The sequence below is a fragment of the Anarrhichthys ocellatus genome, unplaced genomic scaffold (assembly GCF_004355925.1).
Source record: "Anarrhichthys ocellatus isolate YVR2014 unplaced genomic scaffold, GSC_Weel_1.0 scaffold22, whole genome shotgun sequence".
Taxonomy (NCBI): Eukaryota; Metazoa; Chordata; class Actinopteri; order Perciformes; family Anarhichadidae; genus Anarrhichthys; species Anarrhichthys ocellatus.
The window spans coordinates 1,626,654-1,646,648 of NW_022280052.1; the positions used below are offsets into that span (position 1 = coordinate 1,626,654).

The following is a 19,995-nucleotide window of genomic DNA, read 5'->3' on the forward strand; positions in this document are numbered from 1 at the left end:
ACTCATACAAAGACTCACTTATTCAATAATACAGAGAGAGATGATAGCCATAGATTGATATCAAATTTTAGCCCTTCACATTTCAAACCATGTGGCATTAAAGAAAGCTGAACCCACCCACTCAACAGTAAATAGACACATTATACCAAGAGTATGGTAATCACATCCTAATACAGGTTGCAAAACTCCTCAAAATGGTTTGAGAAAATTCGCAAACCTATTAGATTTATGAAACCCCTTCAGAAACCAGTCAGAGGTCTAAAAACAACACAACGGATTAAGTTGAATGAGAAAATATTGTTTCTTAAGAGAAACTGCCCAAATGCTTGATTCAGGGAGAACACAACGATGTCTTCCATCTCAGTACTTGTACGGTTACCTCATGACATTTAAAGTGATTACAAATCTTAACACAATCGGACTAGACAGAATCGATTGAAACACATTGTACATTTTATTCTAGCTGTTGCATTCCTTTCTGTCAGAGCATGCTTCTTATTTTAAACCATGTCAGAGTTTGGCGTGGCTCTCATTTAGCTACAGTACAACCCATTACATGTAGTTATCAGATTTTGCATTGATAATCCATTTACAAGGTTGGTTAAAGAAAACGGAGGACACGGGGATCTGTGTCAGTGCATTCCATGTTTTTTAGTCTGTGTTTCAAAGTGAGAAACTTGTGAGTGGATAGGCGAGAGACAGGGAAGAGTAAAGGGACAGAATGGTCCTGAATATTGTCCTGGTGTTCAGTTTTATTAGCAACTTCAACATCCTGTTGGTAGGTTTGTTCTGACTGCAGTGCTGTAATGTGGACAGACAGGGCTGTACAAATAAGGGAGGCTGTTGTGTGCAGCATGTAGAGAAAAGAGGAAAGAAACAAAGTGGGTGAGAAGGGAGGAGAGTAGTGGTGGTGGTACGGTCGATGGTGGGAGTCTCCTCCATATTGTCACACGCTTGTTAGTACCACATTGCTGTGTTAAGCCTGGGGTTTTAAGGAGGACAACGTGAGTGTGTGTTGAGGCTTGAGTACACACACACACACACACACACACACACACACACAGAGGCTGTATGCCAAGACAAATGTGTCCACTTCTCTTTTTCACAAACACGTCGTAGGCACCCACTTTACAGACCTCATGACAAGATGTCAGCTGCAGGCGTCAGATGAGCTGCACATACAACCTAGGATGGTTGAACTAAGTTAGAACCGCCGTCTACACCTTTCCTACGGCAATATTAGGGGGCTGCATCCGGCAATTTCTGTAACTTTCCAAAACTGACAATCAGACATTCACACAAACTGCACGTTGTGACTGACCAGCTGAGTGGAAACGAGAAAGTACGCAGTCTCTATTTTTTCATTCTTTATACTCTTTTACAAATGAGTGCAACACACTTTTGCCTCGCCAGATTCAGTACTGCTAAGGGATCACCTCAAACTAAATGAAACTTTGACCGTAACAAACTGAGGTAACTGTCTTGCAGATACACTGAATGTCTCAGGACCTTTCTTTGCCCTTAATGTGGCAAAATATAAGCCTTAATTCATGGTGGGAAAGAAAGATATTAGGAGGGAGACACTTTGGAATAGATAGCCCATGTAGGGTAAACCCTTGTTGGGAAGCATCGGATAGTAAAGTTTTAAATGTGTGGGCGTCCTTGCATATGTAAGTGTGTGTCTCTTTTTTTACTCCTCAGCATCTCTATTCACAATATTTAAGATTCGAGTATTTAAGATTCCCCTGTATGTGTTTTTCCTCCTTTGTTTGTTTTGGCCAGTTCGCGTAAACCAAGGGCATTTCTGCATACCTAAGATGGGGTTTTGGGGTTGAAGGAACTTTCCAGACATTTACGCAAATGTTTCTTCTGCAGATTAAACTCTTAGGTGGCCCTCAAAATTGTTTTTTTTTCTGACCACCTTGAGGAAAAACGTGGTCCTGGGAGATCACACAAAATTGTTTTGCTTTGTCTTTTCCAAGACCGTACTTATTCATTCAAACATTGAGATCTGCACTCTTTTTTTGTGAGTTTTTACCCACAAGTGATGTTGCTTCATAAACTCATACGCAAGCCGGGGAAAACCCTCTGGCATCATACAGCCATCATGAAAAGTGAGATTAGGTGTCAACACGGTGGCAACCACAAAATAACTAGGCTTTGAATATGTTTCTGAAAACACAGAGTTGCTCTACCGCTATTGCTACTTTAAACAGGAGCATGTTTTTAGATCTTGCTCTGGTGAAGTACAGTAAGTGCCGTTTGATTTATGTCTCAGCTCTTGGCCTTGTGTAATACAATGTTTTACGTCTCCTTTTGTCTTTTTCTCTCTCTCAATCATCTCCCTTGTACTCATTCCTTTCATCTCTCCCATACCTCTATGTCTTCCAGGGCCATCCTTCATACATCTCGAAGCTCCCATGAACAACATCACCACCTCTCTGGGCCACACCGCCGAGCTGTTTTGCCGGGTGTCCGGCAACCCGCCGCCTACTGTGCGCTGGCTGAAGAACGATGCCCCGGTGGTGCAAGAGCCACGAAGGATCTCATACCGATCCATGGCTTACGGATCACGCCTCCGCATCCGCAACCTGGACACTACGGACACGGGCTACTTCCAGTGCGTGGCCAGCAACACCCAGGGTACTGTGTCCACGACAGGCGTGCTCTTTGTCAAGTTCGGTAAGAGGAATTAGAGTGGTCGTATCTGCCAGGCATTTTAAAACTTTCTGGCATGTAGATTTTACAATAAAGTGTCTTCATGACGAGTGTTTTAGACACTGTTTGTGACAAACAAAGACATTTTTTTCCAACTCATCTTTTCCTACTAGAGATCTGGCTCCTTTTAGCAACACCCGTCTCCACTGATTCTTGCCTGTTGCTGGCAGCTTGTGCAGAGAAAATCTGGGAGCAATATTGTTTATCCTGTTGTAAAACAAAAAATCCCCTTGTCTTCTTTTCCAGATCCACTCCCTACACTTCTGGCAGGAAGGCCAACGTAAGTTTATTTTCCTCCGTTCTTCTCTCTGTCAGTCCATAGTGCTGTGCTTCCCAGAATGTAATGCAGAGGACCGTCTCACAAATGTGTTTTGTGTCACATGTGGATCGGAAAAATGGTGGCAGCAACACATTTCACAAATCATTGTCACTTTCAGGGTAGATTTGTGAGGCCTATGGAGCTCTTGAGGGCTCATGCATGGGTTGCAAGTATGTGTTTTTGTTTTGACTCCTGATACATGTGACCCTGGATCACACAAGGGTAGAAAAAGAGATGACAAACTAATTTTGATTTGTTATCGATACTGATAATCATATGTGGGCCTGTTTCAGATGTGTCTATAATGGAAACACTTATAATTATAGAGAATACAAAGGTCATGACTTGATAGATAAGCGAACGTTCGGTAAATGGATTAACGAGCGCGTAACAACATTCACAGTGTGTTGACATTTTGTCTGCTGATACAACTGGAAAATGCTCGTTTTTCTTAATGAGTCTTTAAATCCCAACTGTATGATGCTCTATGTTGTTGTTTCTGCTCAACCCTCACAGCTCACATGGTTCACATTTGAACATGGACTGTGTACACTCAGCCGAGGGCCGCAGTGGGACTGTGGATCTTGTGGGGCGGGAACTATATAGTATCTATAACACACTGATCCTCTTAGTATTAGAGAATTTGGGTTATTGTACTTTTAGCCAACTCTCATCAGAAAACAGGGCGTAACGCAAAATAATTACAAATTCAAAACCTTTGCCATTCATTTAATTTCAGGGCAATAATGAGATGTTCACAGAGCTATAATGAAGTTATTATAAGAGTGAATGTCCTGTCTACCAGCAAGTTCTTTAACTGAAGTCTTGTATTTAGTGTAGCAAATAAAACCGAATGTTGCAAAACGTCTTCAGAAAGTACCCATGAATACATCGCACTAAAACATTTTCATGTTCTTGGTAAGAGCAGTACTGCTGCCCAAATCAAAATTTATTTTGAGTCTGGCGAGCTTCCTTTGCTTTGTTTTGACGTCGCCCCGGTGTTGTGGGATATAACTCAGAAAGAACTTTCTCAGTTTGTGTATTTTCTGGCAGGATCAAAGGAGTCGAGCTGAACCCCAGTGACATTATGGCAAGGCTCGTTGCCATGTCCCATGCGGCGTTCTGTGAATCGAAACTGCTGGCACATGGTGGATATCAGACACTTACTAAATCAATCCACACACTTTGAGCATGTTGGAGTGCTCCGTTTCAAACATCTGTTCCTACCATTCTTTTGTTTACACGTTTTATTATTTTCCCCTGTGCAACTAAATTGCAGCTTGTTTCATAGATGAGACAGTTGACTCACGCAGGAATCACAATGGAATTATGTCAAGGGAGTAACCAATCAAGTGGAAAAATCAAACAAGCTGGCCTAAAAGAAAACACATTGGAAATAAACTAAGAAGCAGAAATAAACGTTGATTATAAAAGGGAAGGATGTGAATTGAAGTTTGTGTGCTTTCATAGAGTACATCCACACAAATGTGTAAGTTTGTTTGAGGAGCTTCTTTCCTCGTTTTCAGGATTGCATTAATCCAAGCATCTGAAAGATTCAAACTCATCGAGGTACAGCTTTAACACAGCAAACACTAAATTACACTTTGCAAGTTGGAATGAGTTCGCCATTTTGTGAAGGAAAGTGTTGCAGTCAACCGAAGACCAGCATGCGATCTAGAGTCTCATTACAGTCATTACAGACTTCATCTAAACGGACAGGGGCCTCCTTTGACATGTGGCGGAGCTGCTGCTGCTGCTGTTGTGGTGGGCTGATCATCACTGCTGCTCGTCATTAGTGCGGCAGCCAACTTATTAGCTGTAAAGTAGGGTGGCAGGCCGTCAAGGAGACAGGGTCACCTAATGATGACATGTGATGACCTGCAACCGCTTACCTCATACCGCAGCTGTTCAAACGTCAAAAACTTCTGCTGCTTGACTCAAAGTTTTCGGAGACATCTGGTCCACAAGCTTGTCAGTTTAAGTGAAATATACTCTACAGTATTTTTCTACGTCCCACTTTCTCCCATCATCTCCGTATTCAGCAGAGAGCCTCACAGAGAGCTCAGTGACTTCCGTTTTCTTGGGGGGAAATTTCTTGCCACCCACCTTGTTGAACTTGAACATAACATGAACTTCATGTCCTCAGTGTTGTCTTTGCTTCGGCCTGTGCTCTGATTTCCATTAATTCTATGCTGGACTTAAGTATGTACTTTGCGGTGTGTGTGTGTGTGTGTGTGTGTGTGTGTGTGTGTGTGTTTGTATATATCGTCAGGGTTGGGTTTTTTGAGAGAAGCCGCAGGCAAACGGAGAGCTGACAGCCCCGAGGTTTAAACTACGATTACAGCAGCTTGTGTCCAATGTGGCTGCTTAAGAGCAGAAAACTACAGCGGAGCAGATCGGATATACAGACGGTAGGATGAGGACAGGAGAGATGGTGGAAAGTTTAAAGCTTAAACCTTTCCTCCAGCACGGGCAGTTTTTAAGTTTTCCACCAGAGCTGTTAAATCGCATCCATTTCAAGTCTCCTGTCATTCATGGAAAGTTTATAAGTAAAATCTCAAGTCCATGAAGGTAAGTCCCAGTTTTCGCTATAAGTTAAGATGAAAGTCTTTCAGGTCTCTGGATGCTGACTATTAAAATGACAGTTTTCTTTTCAAAGCATTTGTTAATAGTGTCCTTTTAATCTTTTAGTCATGATAATTGAATATGTAATTAGTGGCTATACATAGCCAGTCTGTTGCTGTCTTTTTATTTTTTATTTTCTAGGATTTTGTACAATCAAAACTTAAAAGCAAAAACACTAATTTCAAGTCTTAATTCAAGGAATAGTTTGACATTTTGCGAACTATGCTTATTCATGTGCTTGCAGAGAGTTTTATGAGAAGATTGATATGATGAATATGTAAATCGGTAGCTGGAGCAGCTTAGCTCAGAATAAAAGCAGAAAGAAAAGCCTAGCCTGGCTCCGTCCATAGGTAGCTCAATCTTCATCCCAGCATATTTTAAAGTTCACATTTTAACAAGTCATACCTCATCTGTTTTATCCATACAAAAACCGAAGTGTAAAAATTACACTTTGTGGTTTCATGAGGGATTAGAGCTATTCCTTTTGAAGTCTCACAGCAGCCCAAGTCATGTCTTTGAGTTCTCATTTTTATGACTTAGGTCTGACTCCAGTCCAAGTATAGCGTCTCGCACCTACAACTCTAAATCACTTCAGTCAATTTCTAATCCTAAAATCCATCAGTATCCCGCCAGTTATCTCCAAATAGAGAGTTCAGTGCATCTCCTCTACGCCGTGCCCATGCTCTCCCTCCATATTTCCCCTTCCTCTCCTCTCCTCCCCTCCCTGGAGATGTTTTAATAGAGCCAGCATAAACATAGGGTGAGGGGAAAAAGTCTTGCCTGCCAAAATTAGACCCCCAGCTTTCTCCATTTCTCTCTCTCTCTCTCTCTCTCTCTCTCTCTCTCTCTCTCTCTCTCTGTACGCTGTCACACTTCCTTCATTTGCAGGAAAAAAAAAAGAAAGATGGGGAGTGAAAGAAAAACAGTGTTAGCAGGCTAGGGGGAGGATGGTACCATTAACACTCGGGGGATGCATGTTGTTCTTTGATTCCCGGGTTCTGCGTGGTCGACGGCGTTCAGGTGTGATTAGCTGTGTGAGCCGACGGGAAGTTTAGTTCAGATCAGAGGCGGTTAATAACTCTTAACTGAATCCTACATGCAAACTGTGGACAGTCACAGACAAATCAGGTTACACACTCTCTTCGTCATCTGTCTTTTCTTTCTGACTGTAGTTCCTTTTTCTTAGAGTCCTTTTTCAGTTAAATGAATCAATAAGATTAAATAGGTCTTCATCAGGCACATGTTAGGCAGGCCGGCAGGCAGGACTGGTTTTAAATGACTTATTAGTTCTTTCAGGTATTGTGAAAAGCCGTTTAGAGTTGGAATTTTGCATCATGTCTATTATTGAAGCAGGTTTTATCAATATTTTCATACAATGGATAAAATATGTAATGTGATGACACAGAGAAGAGCAAAATGTTGCCCCTAATTCAAGGAATGTTCCCCATAAAACACAATCAAAATTGCGTGATTGTGTAAATGCCTCCAAATTTTAAATTTAAATTTCAGATAAAAAATAGTACATGTGGTGAACTTACAGGAGCATTTAACAGTTACCTTCAGGAGTTGGTGGAGACCAGAAGCGCGCGCACACACACACACACACACACACACACACACACACACACACAGGGAGAGTGAATATTGGACTTGCAAGTGAAAATGAGCAACATTAACTTAAAAGGTGATTTTATATAATTGTTGTGTTTATAGCTTGTTTCCGCTTAAACATATCTTATTGTATGTTTTATTACCAAAATACAGCTGATTTTATATTTGTAAAAATGTTGACTTACTGGATACATACGTATTTTAATCAGACAGCAGGTATAAACGGACTTTATGCAACGCTGCTGCTGATCTCAGTCTCAGTCTGTGTTTAGAATAGAGGGTTTTTCTCCCTGTTTGAAAAGATTAATACCGCTACACCCTGGCTGTCAAGGCTGTTTAAATTCCTCAAAACTTTCCCCACCACTTTTCTCTCAGCACTGGCAAAAAAAAAAAAAAAGCAATTACAAAAATAGCTGCTTTCATTTTTTTATTTTTTTTGCACTTTTCCCTCCACCGAGCCCCCCGCTCTCTCCTCCGGTCACTCCGTACTGGAGAATAAAGAGGACATGTTTAACAAGGAACAGATTCTCTCTGTGCAGTATTTTCTGGCTTCTTTTTGTCAGTGCCCTGACTTTTTTTACTGATTTTACTCCCGTATGTCGATTCAAACCACTGCTGACAGTAAATCCAGCAATCACACGTGTATGAAAGAGCTGGTTTGTTAATGATTATGTCTTATGGCTATCTGCAATACAGTGAGACCTTTATTTACTTTTTGTAAGCTTGGCAATTAATATGTCAGTTTAGATCTTGTTTGGCTGTAATTTGATGATTCAGAGTGATTACTCGAATCAGGCGTGTTTAACTATAATACAGTGTAAACACACATACACTGTAATACACATTTCCCTGTGACTTGTGTGTGTGTGTGTGTGTATAGCCTGTGTATCTGTGAGTGTGTGTGTGGCTGTGCGTCAGCTCTGTAATTAGCCAGTTGTCAACATATTGGATTCAATTGACCTCAGAGCTGACGTGACGGGGACCGTGAGGCCCGTACTGCCATCAGCCCGCCGGCAATCCAATTATACAGTGGAAGCATCAAAGAGTTTAAAAAACCAAGGGGTAATTAGGACTACCAATAGGACTGTAGCGTCTCACCTACAGCGTTGCATGGGTTGATTGACAAATTCGTTTTAGGAAGTTGTTTGTGTAATGTGTAATGACTTGAAGATGTCACACTATGTTGATCTTGAAGCTTGCTCCGGCTTGTTCAAAGGTATTAGGCGCTAAAAATATGTGTAATCATACTAGATTTATTGATACCCTAAAACCTCTTTTCTCTTCTCTCTTCTGCTCTACAGCAACTGTTGTGAAATACTTGTACTTACCATGTCTGTGTGATTAGCATCTGATTTATTAAGACGTCAGGTAATTACACAAACAGTGCCTGTGAATGCACCCTGGGTGTGTTCAGTGAGCGTAGGAGGATGAAAGGATGCCGTCAAGGAGTTTTATCTTGGAAACCTCAGCAAAGCATCCAAAATCCTCCTTAATGAAGTAACAACATGTGAAAGCATTTGCTTAAGCTGCAATCAGGCTCTTAATTAAGATAATTACTTGGGGAATATGTCACCGATATCTTGCTCTCAGCTATATCTTGCATGAGCCCTCTCAAGATCTAGACAAATGGGTAAACCAACAATCTGACTGTGTGGCATGAATACAAGATGACTTATCAATATAGTGTGATCATCACAGTGCATTAGCTGCACAGTAAACATCAGGTTTACGTTTAAGGAACACACCGGCACAACTCCCTCTCTCTGAACCTGCGCCTTCACCCTTCATCTGCTGAAAATAGAATTTTAGCTCCACAACCACATCCCTCTTAATATATCTGCAGCTTTTAATCACCTGCTTGTTTTAGAAAATTGACAATTTTCCACACCCTTTCAAGTTGCAAGTACCTTTGCTTTTTTATAGGTGCTTCACAGACGGGTACATTTTGTTAGTCTTGAACAGAGCCCCCCTGTTTACAGTCTTTATGCTATAAGCTAAGCTAACCGACTGCGGGCTGTAGCTTCATATTTAGCACATGCTATGAGAGTGGTTTCAATCTTCTTATCAAACTCTCAGCAGGAAAGCTAATAAGCAAATGGTTTTAAATGCAAAAAGTAGAAAGATGCAGTAAGGTGTTGGTGTGTTCTTACTGCCAGTGCAGAATCTAAAATGAGGCACAGAAGTTTAATGTAGTGCCGACTGTTGTGCTCAAGGACACTTTAGTCGGAGACAAATTTAGGTTTTTAAAGCAGGTCCACCACTTAAAAACCAGTCTCTCCTCTCACTCTGCCCGTCTGCTGCCGTCAGCACACAGTATGTGTTGTTTTTGGTCACAATAGGCTCTTAACTCAGACTGAGAACTTGTGTGCGCAGTGTTAAGAAACTTTGGATTTCGGTTTCACTTCTCCTCACCTCAGTGCCAGTGTCAACAGTGCTGTGGTTCTCAGATGCTGGCCAGGATTGATGATGATTTGCTCCGCACCACAAGCATAGCACCCATTCAGACTGAGGGGATGACAGGCCCACTCAATTTTTGGATGCTCTACTCGTCTGCCACGTACTGATCTACTTCAGCACTCCAGACCAACGCAGGGGGTTCGCTAAACCTATTTCAATTTAGGATTGACTCTGGAACTCTGGACACTTTTTAGACCTGCCAACAACAGGCTCTGTACCAATGGAGCTTTCTTAAACCCATAGTTTAACTAAGAGCTATTGCAGTATTCCCAAATTGCTAATTAGTCCTATTAACTACAAAACCTGGAAAATGGATTTAACTTTTGGCAAAAGGTAGAAAGTGCATTCTGTAAGTGTTTTACATTCAATAAAACACAAGTAAAAACAAAGACAGCCTGCTGAGACTTCCTTCACCTCTGTCCTCTATTCCTTTGCACGTCCGGAGTAGACTAAGCTTTTGCCCACACGCAGTCACACATATGCACACTTGCGGTTCTACATAAAACACAGAGTCAAAGAACTGCACACGCAGTTACTCTTACAAACCCTATCTCTCACACGTGTTTAGTTAAGCCCTCGGTGGGTCTTAATTGCCGTCTTGTTGTGGATTCTTTTTGGCACAGTGCTGATTGATTGGGGATCAGGGCCCTAATATGGCTCATCGGGGACAGGCCCTTTGACATGGCCCGGTCCCAGGGCACCGACATTGTTTGAAACCAGAGCTCCCACCTCAGCCCCCTCTCACTGGCCTGGATGCCGCTCCGCTAAATGCTGCCCAGGTCAGGGGGCTCCACACGCATACAGGCAGACACATGTGAACGCACACACGTGGGGACTGCCATGATGTGTAGCCGGCTTTCACCATTAAAGCAAATTTCATTATTAGGCGCTAGTAAGGGCGTAAGTCTGTCTTTACACACTTTACCGCACACCACGAGTTTCATGCACAACTCATTATGAACAAGGCTTTCACACTCAGCTTGGACAGGCCCCAATTCCTGTTTCCTGTTCCCCAGAATCCCCTGTGTCTGTCTGTTGGTGATCCTGTTGGCAGGTCTGGTCAAGGTCAGGTCTGGTAAGAAAGTGTGTGTGTGTGTGTGTGTGTGTGTGTGTGTGTGTGTGTGTGCGCCTTGTTTTGTGGGGTTTCCCTGAACTTTGCCCTTTTACCTCCCATGAACACACATATGCACACACTCCTGCAAAGAAAAAAAAACACGTGTGGAGACAAGTATGCACAGAAAGTGTTCTTTCTTTGCCCTCAGTGGTGGTGTTGGAGTGTGTGAGAGAAACAGAGGGAGGCACAGTGTACCTTGAGTATTTCTAGGTATAAATAGAGGCTTTTGTTTGCAGTTTGGACTGGTATCCTGCATTCCTGAGCCAGAGGATATTTAACAATTTGTACAGCTTAACAGGATCAATGCAGTTTGATGTTGTTGATAAAGGAAGTCCTTTCAGTTGAAGTCAGTTTATCAATTAGTGTTGTATTTGTTGAACCTGGCGCCCGCCTAATTTCATGCATACAGTACCGCTAGAGAACTTTTGGGGTTGTGATAAAGCAGCACTATAAAATTTAGCTCCAACCTCTTCTTCAGAGAAAGATTCTACGAGGAAGACAACTGGATGAAGCTTTACAGAGGGATTAAACAATAACAGTGGGATAAACATTGATATTAACATAGAGGCACAGCAACATACAAATTAATACAATAGAAACAATAGTCGATTCAGTTGATCTTGAGTTAAACTAAACTGAATTTCTTGAGTTTTATCATCACGACTACGAGAGATTGAGAGTTTAATCACTAAATCATCTTCATCGTTATTTGCCGCCTATTTATACTCTATGTAGGCTACTATCTTGTGCCCATTTCAAATCTAATAGTAACAGATGAGCCTATACTTAACTAGTTCAGTTTAGTTTAACTGTATTGAGGCAATCAAAAGCGTCTTACAAAGCTATTATCATTTTTGGAATAAAGCCAAAGTAGTCTTACGATGGCCTGAAAGTGAACTGTGTGGACGGGAGAGGTTCAGTAAGAACAATCTCAGGCTGCCAGTAGTCGTTGACAGTAAAATAACTTGTAAAAGGGAGCAGATTTCATTAAGGTATTCTAGACGCCTGTATTCCATCCTATTTTCTGCTCCCAGATATGTTTTTGTAAAGATAAAATCATTTTCTTATGCAAAAATATCAGTTGTAACCTGAATTGGCCCCTTAAGGCCGGCGTGTGGGTGGGCTCTCCTGGTCGGCCAGCCAGAGGACAGATCAAATGATGGAGCTAGAGGGCGAGAGAAGGGAGGTGGTGTCAACGATATGCATGAATATCTTTTGTTTTTTTTTACTTTCCCACCATTATACAGGCAAATGTACTTCTAGCTTCAATTGCCAAGTTACAAGTTTCTATCACAAGAAACCTCAAAAAGTTTTTCACAGCCAAAGGTTCTTCTTCAAACAAACACTTCACCAGTATCATAAAATGATGACAGGATGTCTTTTTTAATTTTTTATCATTGTCATCCCTCCTGTGTTTCTTTGTGTTTCCCTCTCAATCGATTTGCAGCATTTTTTATTTTATTTTTTTAACTCTGAGACGACCGTTGCCAGGATGCTCATATAAACACACAGAAGAGCGGATATCACATAAACGCATACGTGGAGCATGTTGTAAATATGGACGACAACTCTGAGCTTGTATGTCAGGCCCTTAAAGCAACTGAATAATGTGCTGGTTAGTCCCCTTTGTTTTTAGGAGTGCATGAGCCTGTAAATTATCTTTTATTGGAAGATCCCGAGCCATACCTTCTCTACTGTTTTGAAAAAGCAGGGATATTTACTATGTTCCGCCACTGATGAAGTGTTTTGATTTACCTTTCTGTTGTGCCCACATTCCTTTAGCTTGGCTTGTTTGCTTGAGCTTCATCAAGCAATATCCTTGTTTATTTTCCCCAATATACCTCAATGTCAGATGTGGATACATATAGCAGAGGAACAGGTCCTCCAGTCAAGGAAAACACTATGTAGCCTAGTGTATATGTCATCAGTAAGTCTTGCAGCTGAACTGTATTCTGGTGTAATGACGCTAATGTTAATGGATGAATTCATGATTGCAGAGAAAGCAACTTAGAGTTTGGTTTTGAGGAACTGACCTCATATTCTTCACTGATCATTTTACACAACCAAAGATGTATCAATTGGAGAAAGAGTGATTTGACAGATTTGTGTTAATATCCTTTAATCAGACTTAAGCCCTTTTTTTGTTTTATTGTGTCCTACAAACACCTTTGACGACGGTGTGTAAAGAAGGATTATTTATGAGCTCCATCGTGCAAAAGTGTTTTCCTTTCCCACAATACATGCCCTTAGTGACTCTTAATCGCTCTCAAGGATTATTCCTCTTTTCTCAGAAGGTGTTCAAACGTGTATATTCTTGTTCCTTAAGCACCGTCAGTAGCCAGTCAGACACAACATGTGTCCTCCTGTCTTTTTCAAGTGTCTGCCTTTGTGTGTTCAGATTGGGATCTGTGATCTAGGATGCAATAAGTCATAAATCATGCAGGAAAGGGTGTGTGTGTTTGGGGGCGGGGGGGTCATACTGTCTATATCACAGTAGTAGCTTTGCTCTCGACTGTTCTGTCTTCAGTGCTTTCTGTGCTTTTCCTGTTATTATTTCCACACAGACGGTTTCAATGCAGCCTGGAGTCAAATCAAGGAATGCTAATAAGAACAATTAAAGACAGCTATTTTTACAGCCACGAAAAAAAAAAGGAAAACAAGCACGAAGTTTGTAATACTGCTCCAGCCGGAAGACAACTTTTTGTTTTAATAGAAATAGATCATGAGACGTTATATTTGTGTGACTCCTTTGTCAATGAAACAAAGAAAATGAAGAGTCTTTTTCATATTGTATTGGACCTTCCTAATGTAGGCTTGTTTGACTTGATCAATGCAAGTAGTTTTATCTTCATGCTGTTGTGGGGATATTGTGAATTCGGTCATACACACACATACTACTTTGTTCTACAGCAGTCAAACTTAATGCCTATAGAGCTCCTAACTATTTCCAGTCCTCGGTCTCCTTCTTTTCCTCAATTATCTCACAATCTCTCTTTCTCACAATGTTTCTCTCAGACTCTATTTATCTCTCCCTCCTCTCTATGGCACGTTTTTACTTTCCCTTTATTGTTTCTTCATGTTTTGCTCGACCTTTGCTGACTGTCTATGTTATTTGTTCTCCTGAATCTCTCATGGGTCAATTATTAAACAAAACGTTCCCACCTTCCTCCTCTAATTCACCTCTCTAGTAATGGATTTCTCTGCGTAACCTCTGTGCTCAATTTGTTTGTGTGTGTATGTGTCTGTCTAAACACCACTGGGTTTACGTTAGGCTTTAGGAGACATATTGCCCCCCTATCCTGCTAATTGACAGGCTGATTGACAACCCCAATCCCCAAACCCTCCCCCTACTTGAACTTCTAACGCCGCAAAGTCCTCCGAGGAAGTGATGTCACCATGCCAGGAGCGTTGTGGGGAGTGATGCAGGGTCCTTCCCTGCATGTTGAATCACCATGTAGGTGTTAACCCTGTAATTAAAACTCTTTAGTATCATCTGCAGTCGTGAAAGACTGGGCCTTACAACAAATACTTAAGCAGAGTGCAGCACTAGCATCTAGCTGGGAGGCATTCTGTCAATTTTCATTCAGTGAAATGTAAACATGCTGTTAATAAATGGTTACTTTCTATCTCAAATCAAAAGTATTTAATCCAATGGGAGTTTTATAAAAGCTGTAGCATTTAATGTTCGAACAAACGAGCGTCTGCTTCATCTTTTCTGATAATATTCCTCAGACTCACTGGGAAGTGATGCAGTGTCAACTGATCTCGATCTTATTTGAAATAAATACAAGAGCTGCATATTAAGCATGAGCAGAGATGGCCACCATGACTGTAGGCGACTGCTGTCATGGTGGCGACTGCATGTGGCAAGGCTCTGCGTTGGCCGTTCAAGTATGTGCAGGTGTACATTCTTTGTAGATTGCTTTATAACGTGAACGGCGTATTTGTGCTGTTTATGAAATGGCTGCCACCTTGATAACTTTCCCGAACAGCAAAATCCTGCCTCATAGTGTTATAAAGAGTTGTGGAGTGTTTTAGCACCTGAGAATCATATTTTCATCGCCTCACTGGTACCTAAAGCATTGCGTCCCCATCAATGCATTTTCTTAAACACAGGTTTTCACTCTGAGCGTCCACTAAAGACCAACAAAAACACTGTGTCATACGCAGCCTCCTCCTTCTTTCTGATACTCATACACATATGTCTTAAACTCGATACTTTTGCATCATCAGAACCTTGCACACACCAGTGCAGCCCCTGCCATTTTGTTTCAAACTGAACAGACAAAGCCAAAAAGCGTCATACACAGGATGTCAATATAATCAATGCTATACTGAAGAAAATATAGATTTAAAATGAGAAGAAAAACCTATACCAACTCAAATTCAGCCTTGATGTCCTCTCCACATCATCTCTTATGTCTCCCCTTTTCTTCTTCCTCTTTCGGTATACGCTCTGAATCCTTTCGTCCTTCTCGCCAACAGAAGCCTCTGTTGTTGCAGTCAGTGAGCAGTAGTAACACGAGGAGCCATGAGGGCTCGTTCTTCCTCCATTGTATCCGAATGCAGTCCCTAGTTGCCCTCCCTTGCTGTTCATTCTCAGTGCGGTCATGGGCCGCTGGCAGCCGCAGACCCCAGTCAACCTCAGCCTCTGGTGGCCATTTTGGCTCCCTGTCAGTGAGAGATCGTTACACACTGCAACCACGCATGCATTCTACTATTAAGGAAAATCACTGTCAAAAGCGCAAATGAGATCCGTGTGTCGGGTATTTTATTTTGGCGAGCGCTTTCACATCGCTCTGTGCAGAATATCTCTGCTCGCGTGAGCAAAATTGCGGCCTGCGAGGAGAAAACCATGCTTTGAGCGCGAGGGGCGTCCCCTAGCACGCAAAACTTTAACCTGCTCGCTCGCGAGTAGATTTTCTTTTTGACACTAAGTGGGCGGATCCAGTCACCATTGTATAACTATATTTAATTGGTTACAATCCTCGTTTTTGGATTGGCCGGATATCACTCTGACACAGACTGTAAAGAGGTGGTTTTCAATCCACTAAACACTACTCCACTACAACTCAGAGGTAAATGTTCTACATTTGTCTGACAGGTTTTGTAAGCTTTTCAGACTAGAGGCTGACGAAATACAAATTATGTTGAAATACAATAATAAAAAATGTGTTCTCTTGTAAATAAACTGGAGTCAAGTTGCACAGATTGATTTAAATCGACTCCATCATGCCAAAGTAATATACGTGCGCGGCTGTTTAATTTGCACGCGCGCGCGTGGATCTCATTTGCGCTATCGGATTTTGACAGTGGATTGCCTTCATATTCTACAATTCTCCTAATTGAGCTTCAGTGTCTATAAGCGGACACCAGTATAAAGAGTCCAACGTATCAATCACTGCCCTACAGTTATTGTTGGCTGTGGCAAGATTTCCCCAGCATTGCACCGATATAACTACAAAAAACATTTGCAACATCCTATAAGTACAAATTCTGTGGCGGCACCTTTTTGTAATTGTGAATAGATCTGTGGCAGACTCAATTCATTCCTCTCATGTTCATCCGCTCCTTTCCAGATTCACAAGTGCCCTTTATTCGTTGTTGGACACCTTCCCTTTTAAATACACACACATCTAATCCATGGATTAGATGTGTGTGTATTTAAAAGGGAAACTTTAGAGACATTCAAACCACAAACTTCTGAAGTGTTGCTGGCATAAACATCACGCCTGCAGACCGAACTGATGTTGAATTGTTCTCACACAATACGAAACAAACGCCTGTGCCCACAATGCATCAGTCTGTAAATTCTAAACCCATTTGGTTATGGGAAGACAACACACAGCAGATGAGAAACGGATTGAATGCAACATACTAACAATTAACAGTGATGAGCTTGTTGCTAGCTCTACATGTCTGGTTACCAACAGCTATGCACCAATTCCACAATATTACATCACATTTTGGCATTCTGCACTAATAAAAACTGGAAGTGCACTGGTGTTAACTACTTGTGCGTGTGACTGTGATTGTGTCCAAGCCTGGTTTGGAAAAAACAAGTAAAACAAGTTTTTTTTTTTTTGAGCACAGCTTTGAATAACGAAAACCCACCATGCACCTCAAATCCAATCTCTTTTATATTGTTTCCATATTTTCCTACTTCCCCCTAATCACACACCTCCCCTCACACACAAGCACACACAATTCGTAGCACCTCTAGCTACACCTTCAAATTCGACAGGTGACCTCTGACCTTTGGTTACTATTCAAACCTGTTACAGAAGTGAATAGATGGGTGTGGGTGGGTGTGGGTGGGTGGGTATCTTCAACTAATACAATTAAAAGAGAAACAAGCTTGCTGAAACTTGTTTTATATGAGACCATATAAACCATATAAAGGTCACTATAAAGCAAGGAATTTCTGTCTGCATGTAAAGGGGAAGTCCGGCTGAACGCAATCGCAAAAGCTGCAATTACGATATTTCTTTTGTTAAGCACACACAATCTAACCAACCAAAGTGTATCTGCCTATCTCTCTACTTATTCCTATTTATTCTTTCTTTAAGCATGTTATAGCTACTGTGTCAGTCATAATTAGTTGTGATGTTATTGCCATATTTATTATCCTTGGTCAATGCATCTTCTATAGTAGGCATATACTTCTCCCATAATATCCTTAATGGAACATTATAAGGTTATGGTGATGTTTGTCTTCACACATAGTGTTAATGCTTAAAGTGCTTTCCTGTGTAATTTGTAGCCTATATATTCGTTTTATAATATTTTAATAGTGCCCTTAAATCCCCAAATTCTCTCCCAGCTCATTCACAGAGTCCCCACAGTTCATATCTGAGTACGTTTAAAAAACCTATATAGCACAAGCTGAGGAACATCCCTAATCATGCTCCAACAGCTGTGGCTTCATGCTGCAAGCAGCTCATCTTTTTTTTTTGTAAGAGAGAACCTCGAGTTGAGAACGAGGTGGAGGGGAAGAAAGCGAAGGAAAGATGGAGGTGGAGTGATGACAGTTCCCGCAAAGAGAGACTTGTTGTTTTGATCGATAGTATGTTTCAAAGGAATCCAGTTTTTTTGTCTTTCATGCCAAATTGAACTTCTTTTTGAGGATGATTAAGCACAGAGTAGTAGTATGATGAGGTTTATCAAGACAATATACAAGCTGGTGTTTGTATTTTTTAATGTGTATACTTTTTTTTTCATTGTGAGCTTTGAGGTCGACAGCTAAATAAATACTCACTTGTGTAAATATACTGTAATAGTCTGCACTATCGGGCTTATATTGCCAATTGAACTTTTGTTTAGCTGGTTCCTTGTTTTTATATAATCTAGTTTTTACGATCCTTGGACTAATGCAGACCTTCCTTACAATTTTGAGTTAACACCCACATGAGTCAAAGGAACGTCTTTTATAAATCTTCTACAAGTTGGCAGCTTGTAAATGCCGCCTGCCTTGTCTTTTTGACTTTCTTTGAAGTAATCAAATCAGGAAAACCGGAGTTTAAAGTTTCACATCAAACCATTGATATTTCACTTTTTTTCTGCTGACTTACTTGCTCACGTCTCTTTCATCTCTTAATAAACAGCTGGCATAGGTCTCCAGCACTGGAGCTCCAAACTGTACCGGCACCACCCAGGTGTGAATGTATGCAACCATGAATCAGGGCGGTGCTGGAAAAATAGCATGGCTGTTTAGCAAGCGCTGCCCTGAATAAATAATGAGGTGGGCAAAAATGTAATTGGACAATGAATCAATGTCCTCGATACCTTGTTTGGGTTCTGTGGTGAGGTTCGCCTTTCTGTTTGGATCTGGATTATATATCGGGTCTCGGAGGGGAAAAGCCTCTCCTTGTAATTAACTATTATAAAACATTACACAGAGGGCCCGTGGCGTTGGTGTGTAAAATAAAAGGCCTGAACAGCCATCCACTGTTTACACAAATAGCAACCGCACTTGGCTCTCCCTGCCTGGGATAGCTTACGCACACAAACACAGAGAAACAAATGGATACACAAAAACAAAACTCTGGAAAGACTTTCTGAAAAACCTCAGATGTCTCATGGCGATTAGGTTATTGTAGATGTGGCTTTCCTCTCCTTTTCTCTCTTTAGACATAAGTCGTTGCTGCTGCACTGGACAGGCTACAGACACTTTTAATATGCCTTTCAGACATGGCTTTCAATTCAAGTCGACTTGAGTGAAAGAAATTAAAATATAGAAGGCAGTGAGGGCCGCTTTCGGATTTGGGCTGAGCTGGTTCGGTTGAGGCTGTTCTGACTGGCCAGAGTTGTAATTTGCCTGCGGGGATCCGGCTGCATTGTGGCGGATCGTCTGCTCTCCCTTGTCATTTACTTGTCTGTGTGTGGCTTGATGTTAGTGTGGATGTGTGTGTCCACCATCCTCTGTGACGCACAACCAAACTAACCTCTCTGCTGCCTGGACACACTCCAGCCCTCTCTTTGTATCCTGTGTGTGTGTGTGTGTGTGTGTGTGTGTGTGTGTGTGTGTGTGTGTTCTCTCTCATGCTCTAAACTGCCTTTTCATATTCTGCTTCATTACATTCAAAACAGTTGCAGCCCAATCAGTCATTAACCCCTCAAATCATTCAACTAGCTTTCCCAGTGGCAGCATTTTTCTTACAAGAGTCTCCTCTTACAGCTTTAATGCCAGACATGATTTTCACCTAAAGCTCTTCGCCAAAGGAAAATATCTGAAGATGCAGCAGTTTGTGAGCTTGTGGCTTGATGAAGGGGTGCTAAGCCGTCTGCAGGCGCACCGCAACATGAACTCATTATTACTGATTTCCACATTTTTAATAGGAAATTACAGACTCTGAGGATAAACCATATCTCCATGGAATCGGCAGCAGACCACTGTTCTATGTGTGTGTGTGTGTGTGTGTGTGTGTGTGTGTGTGTGTGTCCATGTCCATGCCTGGAAAGCCCATTTAGATCTGTGCAGATGGGGGTAGAGGGAGAGCTGACCTTGACCCTTCAGTCACTTAACACTCCTCAGAGAGAGGGAACCTAATGACCCTGTACTCACACCAAACTTACACACCTATGGCATTACGAAGGCTGTGTGTGTGTGTGTGTGTGTGTGTGTGTGTGTGTGTGTGTGTGTGTGTGTGTG

The 19,995-nt window shown here is 41.6% G+C and overlaps 1 protein-coding gene across 2 annotated transcripts in view; it reads left to right on the plus strand.

Annotated features, from left to right (window-relative positions):
- Positions 1–19,995, plus strand: part of ror1 (receptor tyrosine kinase-like orphan receptor 1) — a 131,513-nt gene that overhangs the window by 98,362 nt on the left and 13,156 nt on the right. For both annotated transcript variants that reach the window (XM_031859382.1, XM_031859383.1), the window contains 2 exons: positions 2,392–2,682; positions 2,965–2,998. In XM_031859382.1, coding sequence (XP_031715242.1) covers positions 2,392–2,682; positions 2,965–2,998 — 325 coding nt within the window. The remainder of the gene's footprint in view (positions 1–2,391; positions 2,683–2,964; positions 2,999–19,995) is intronic.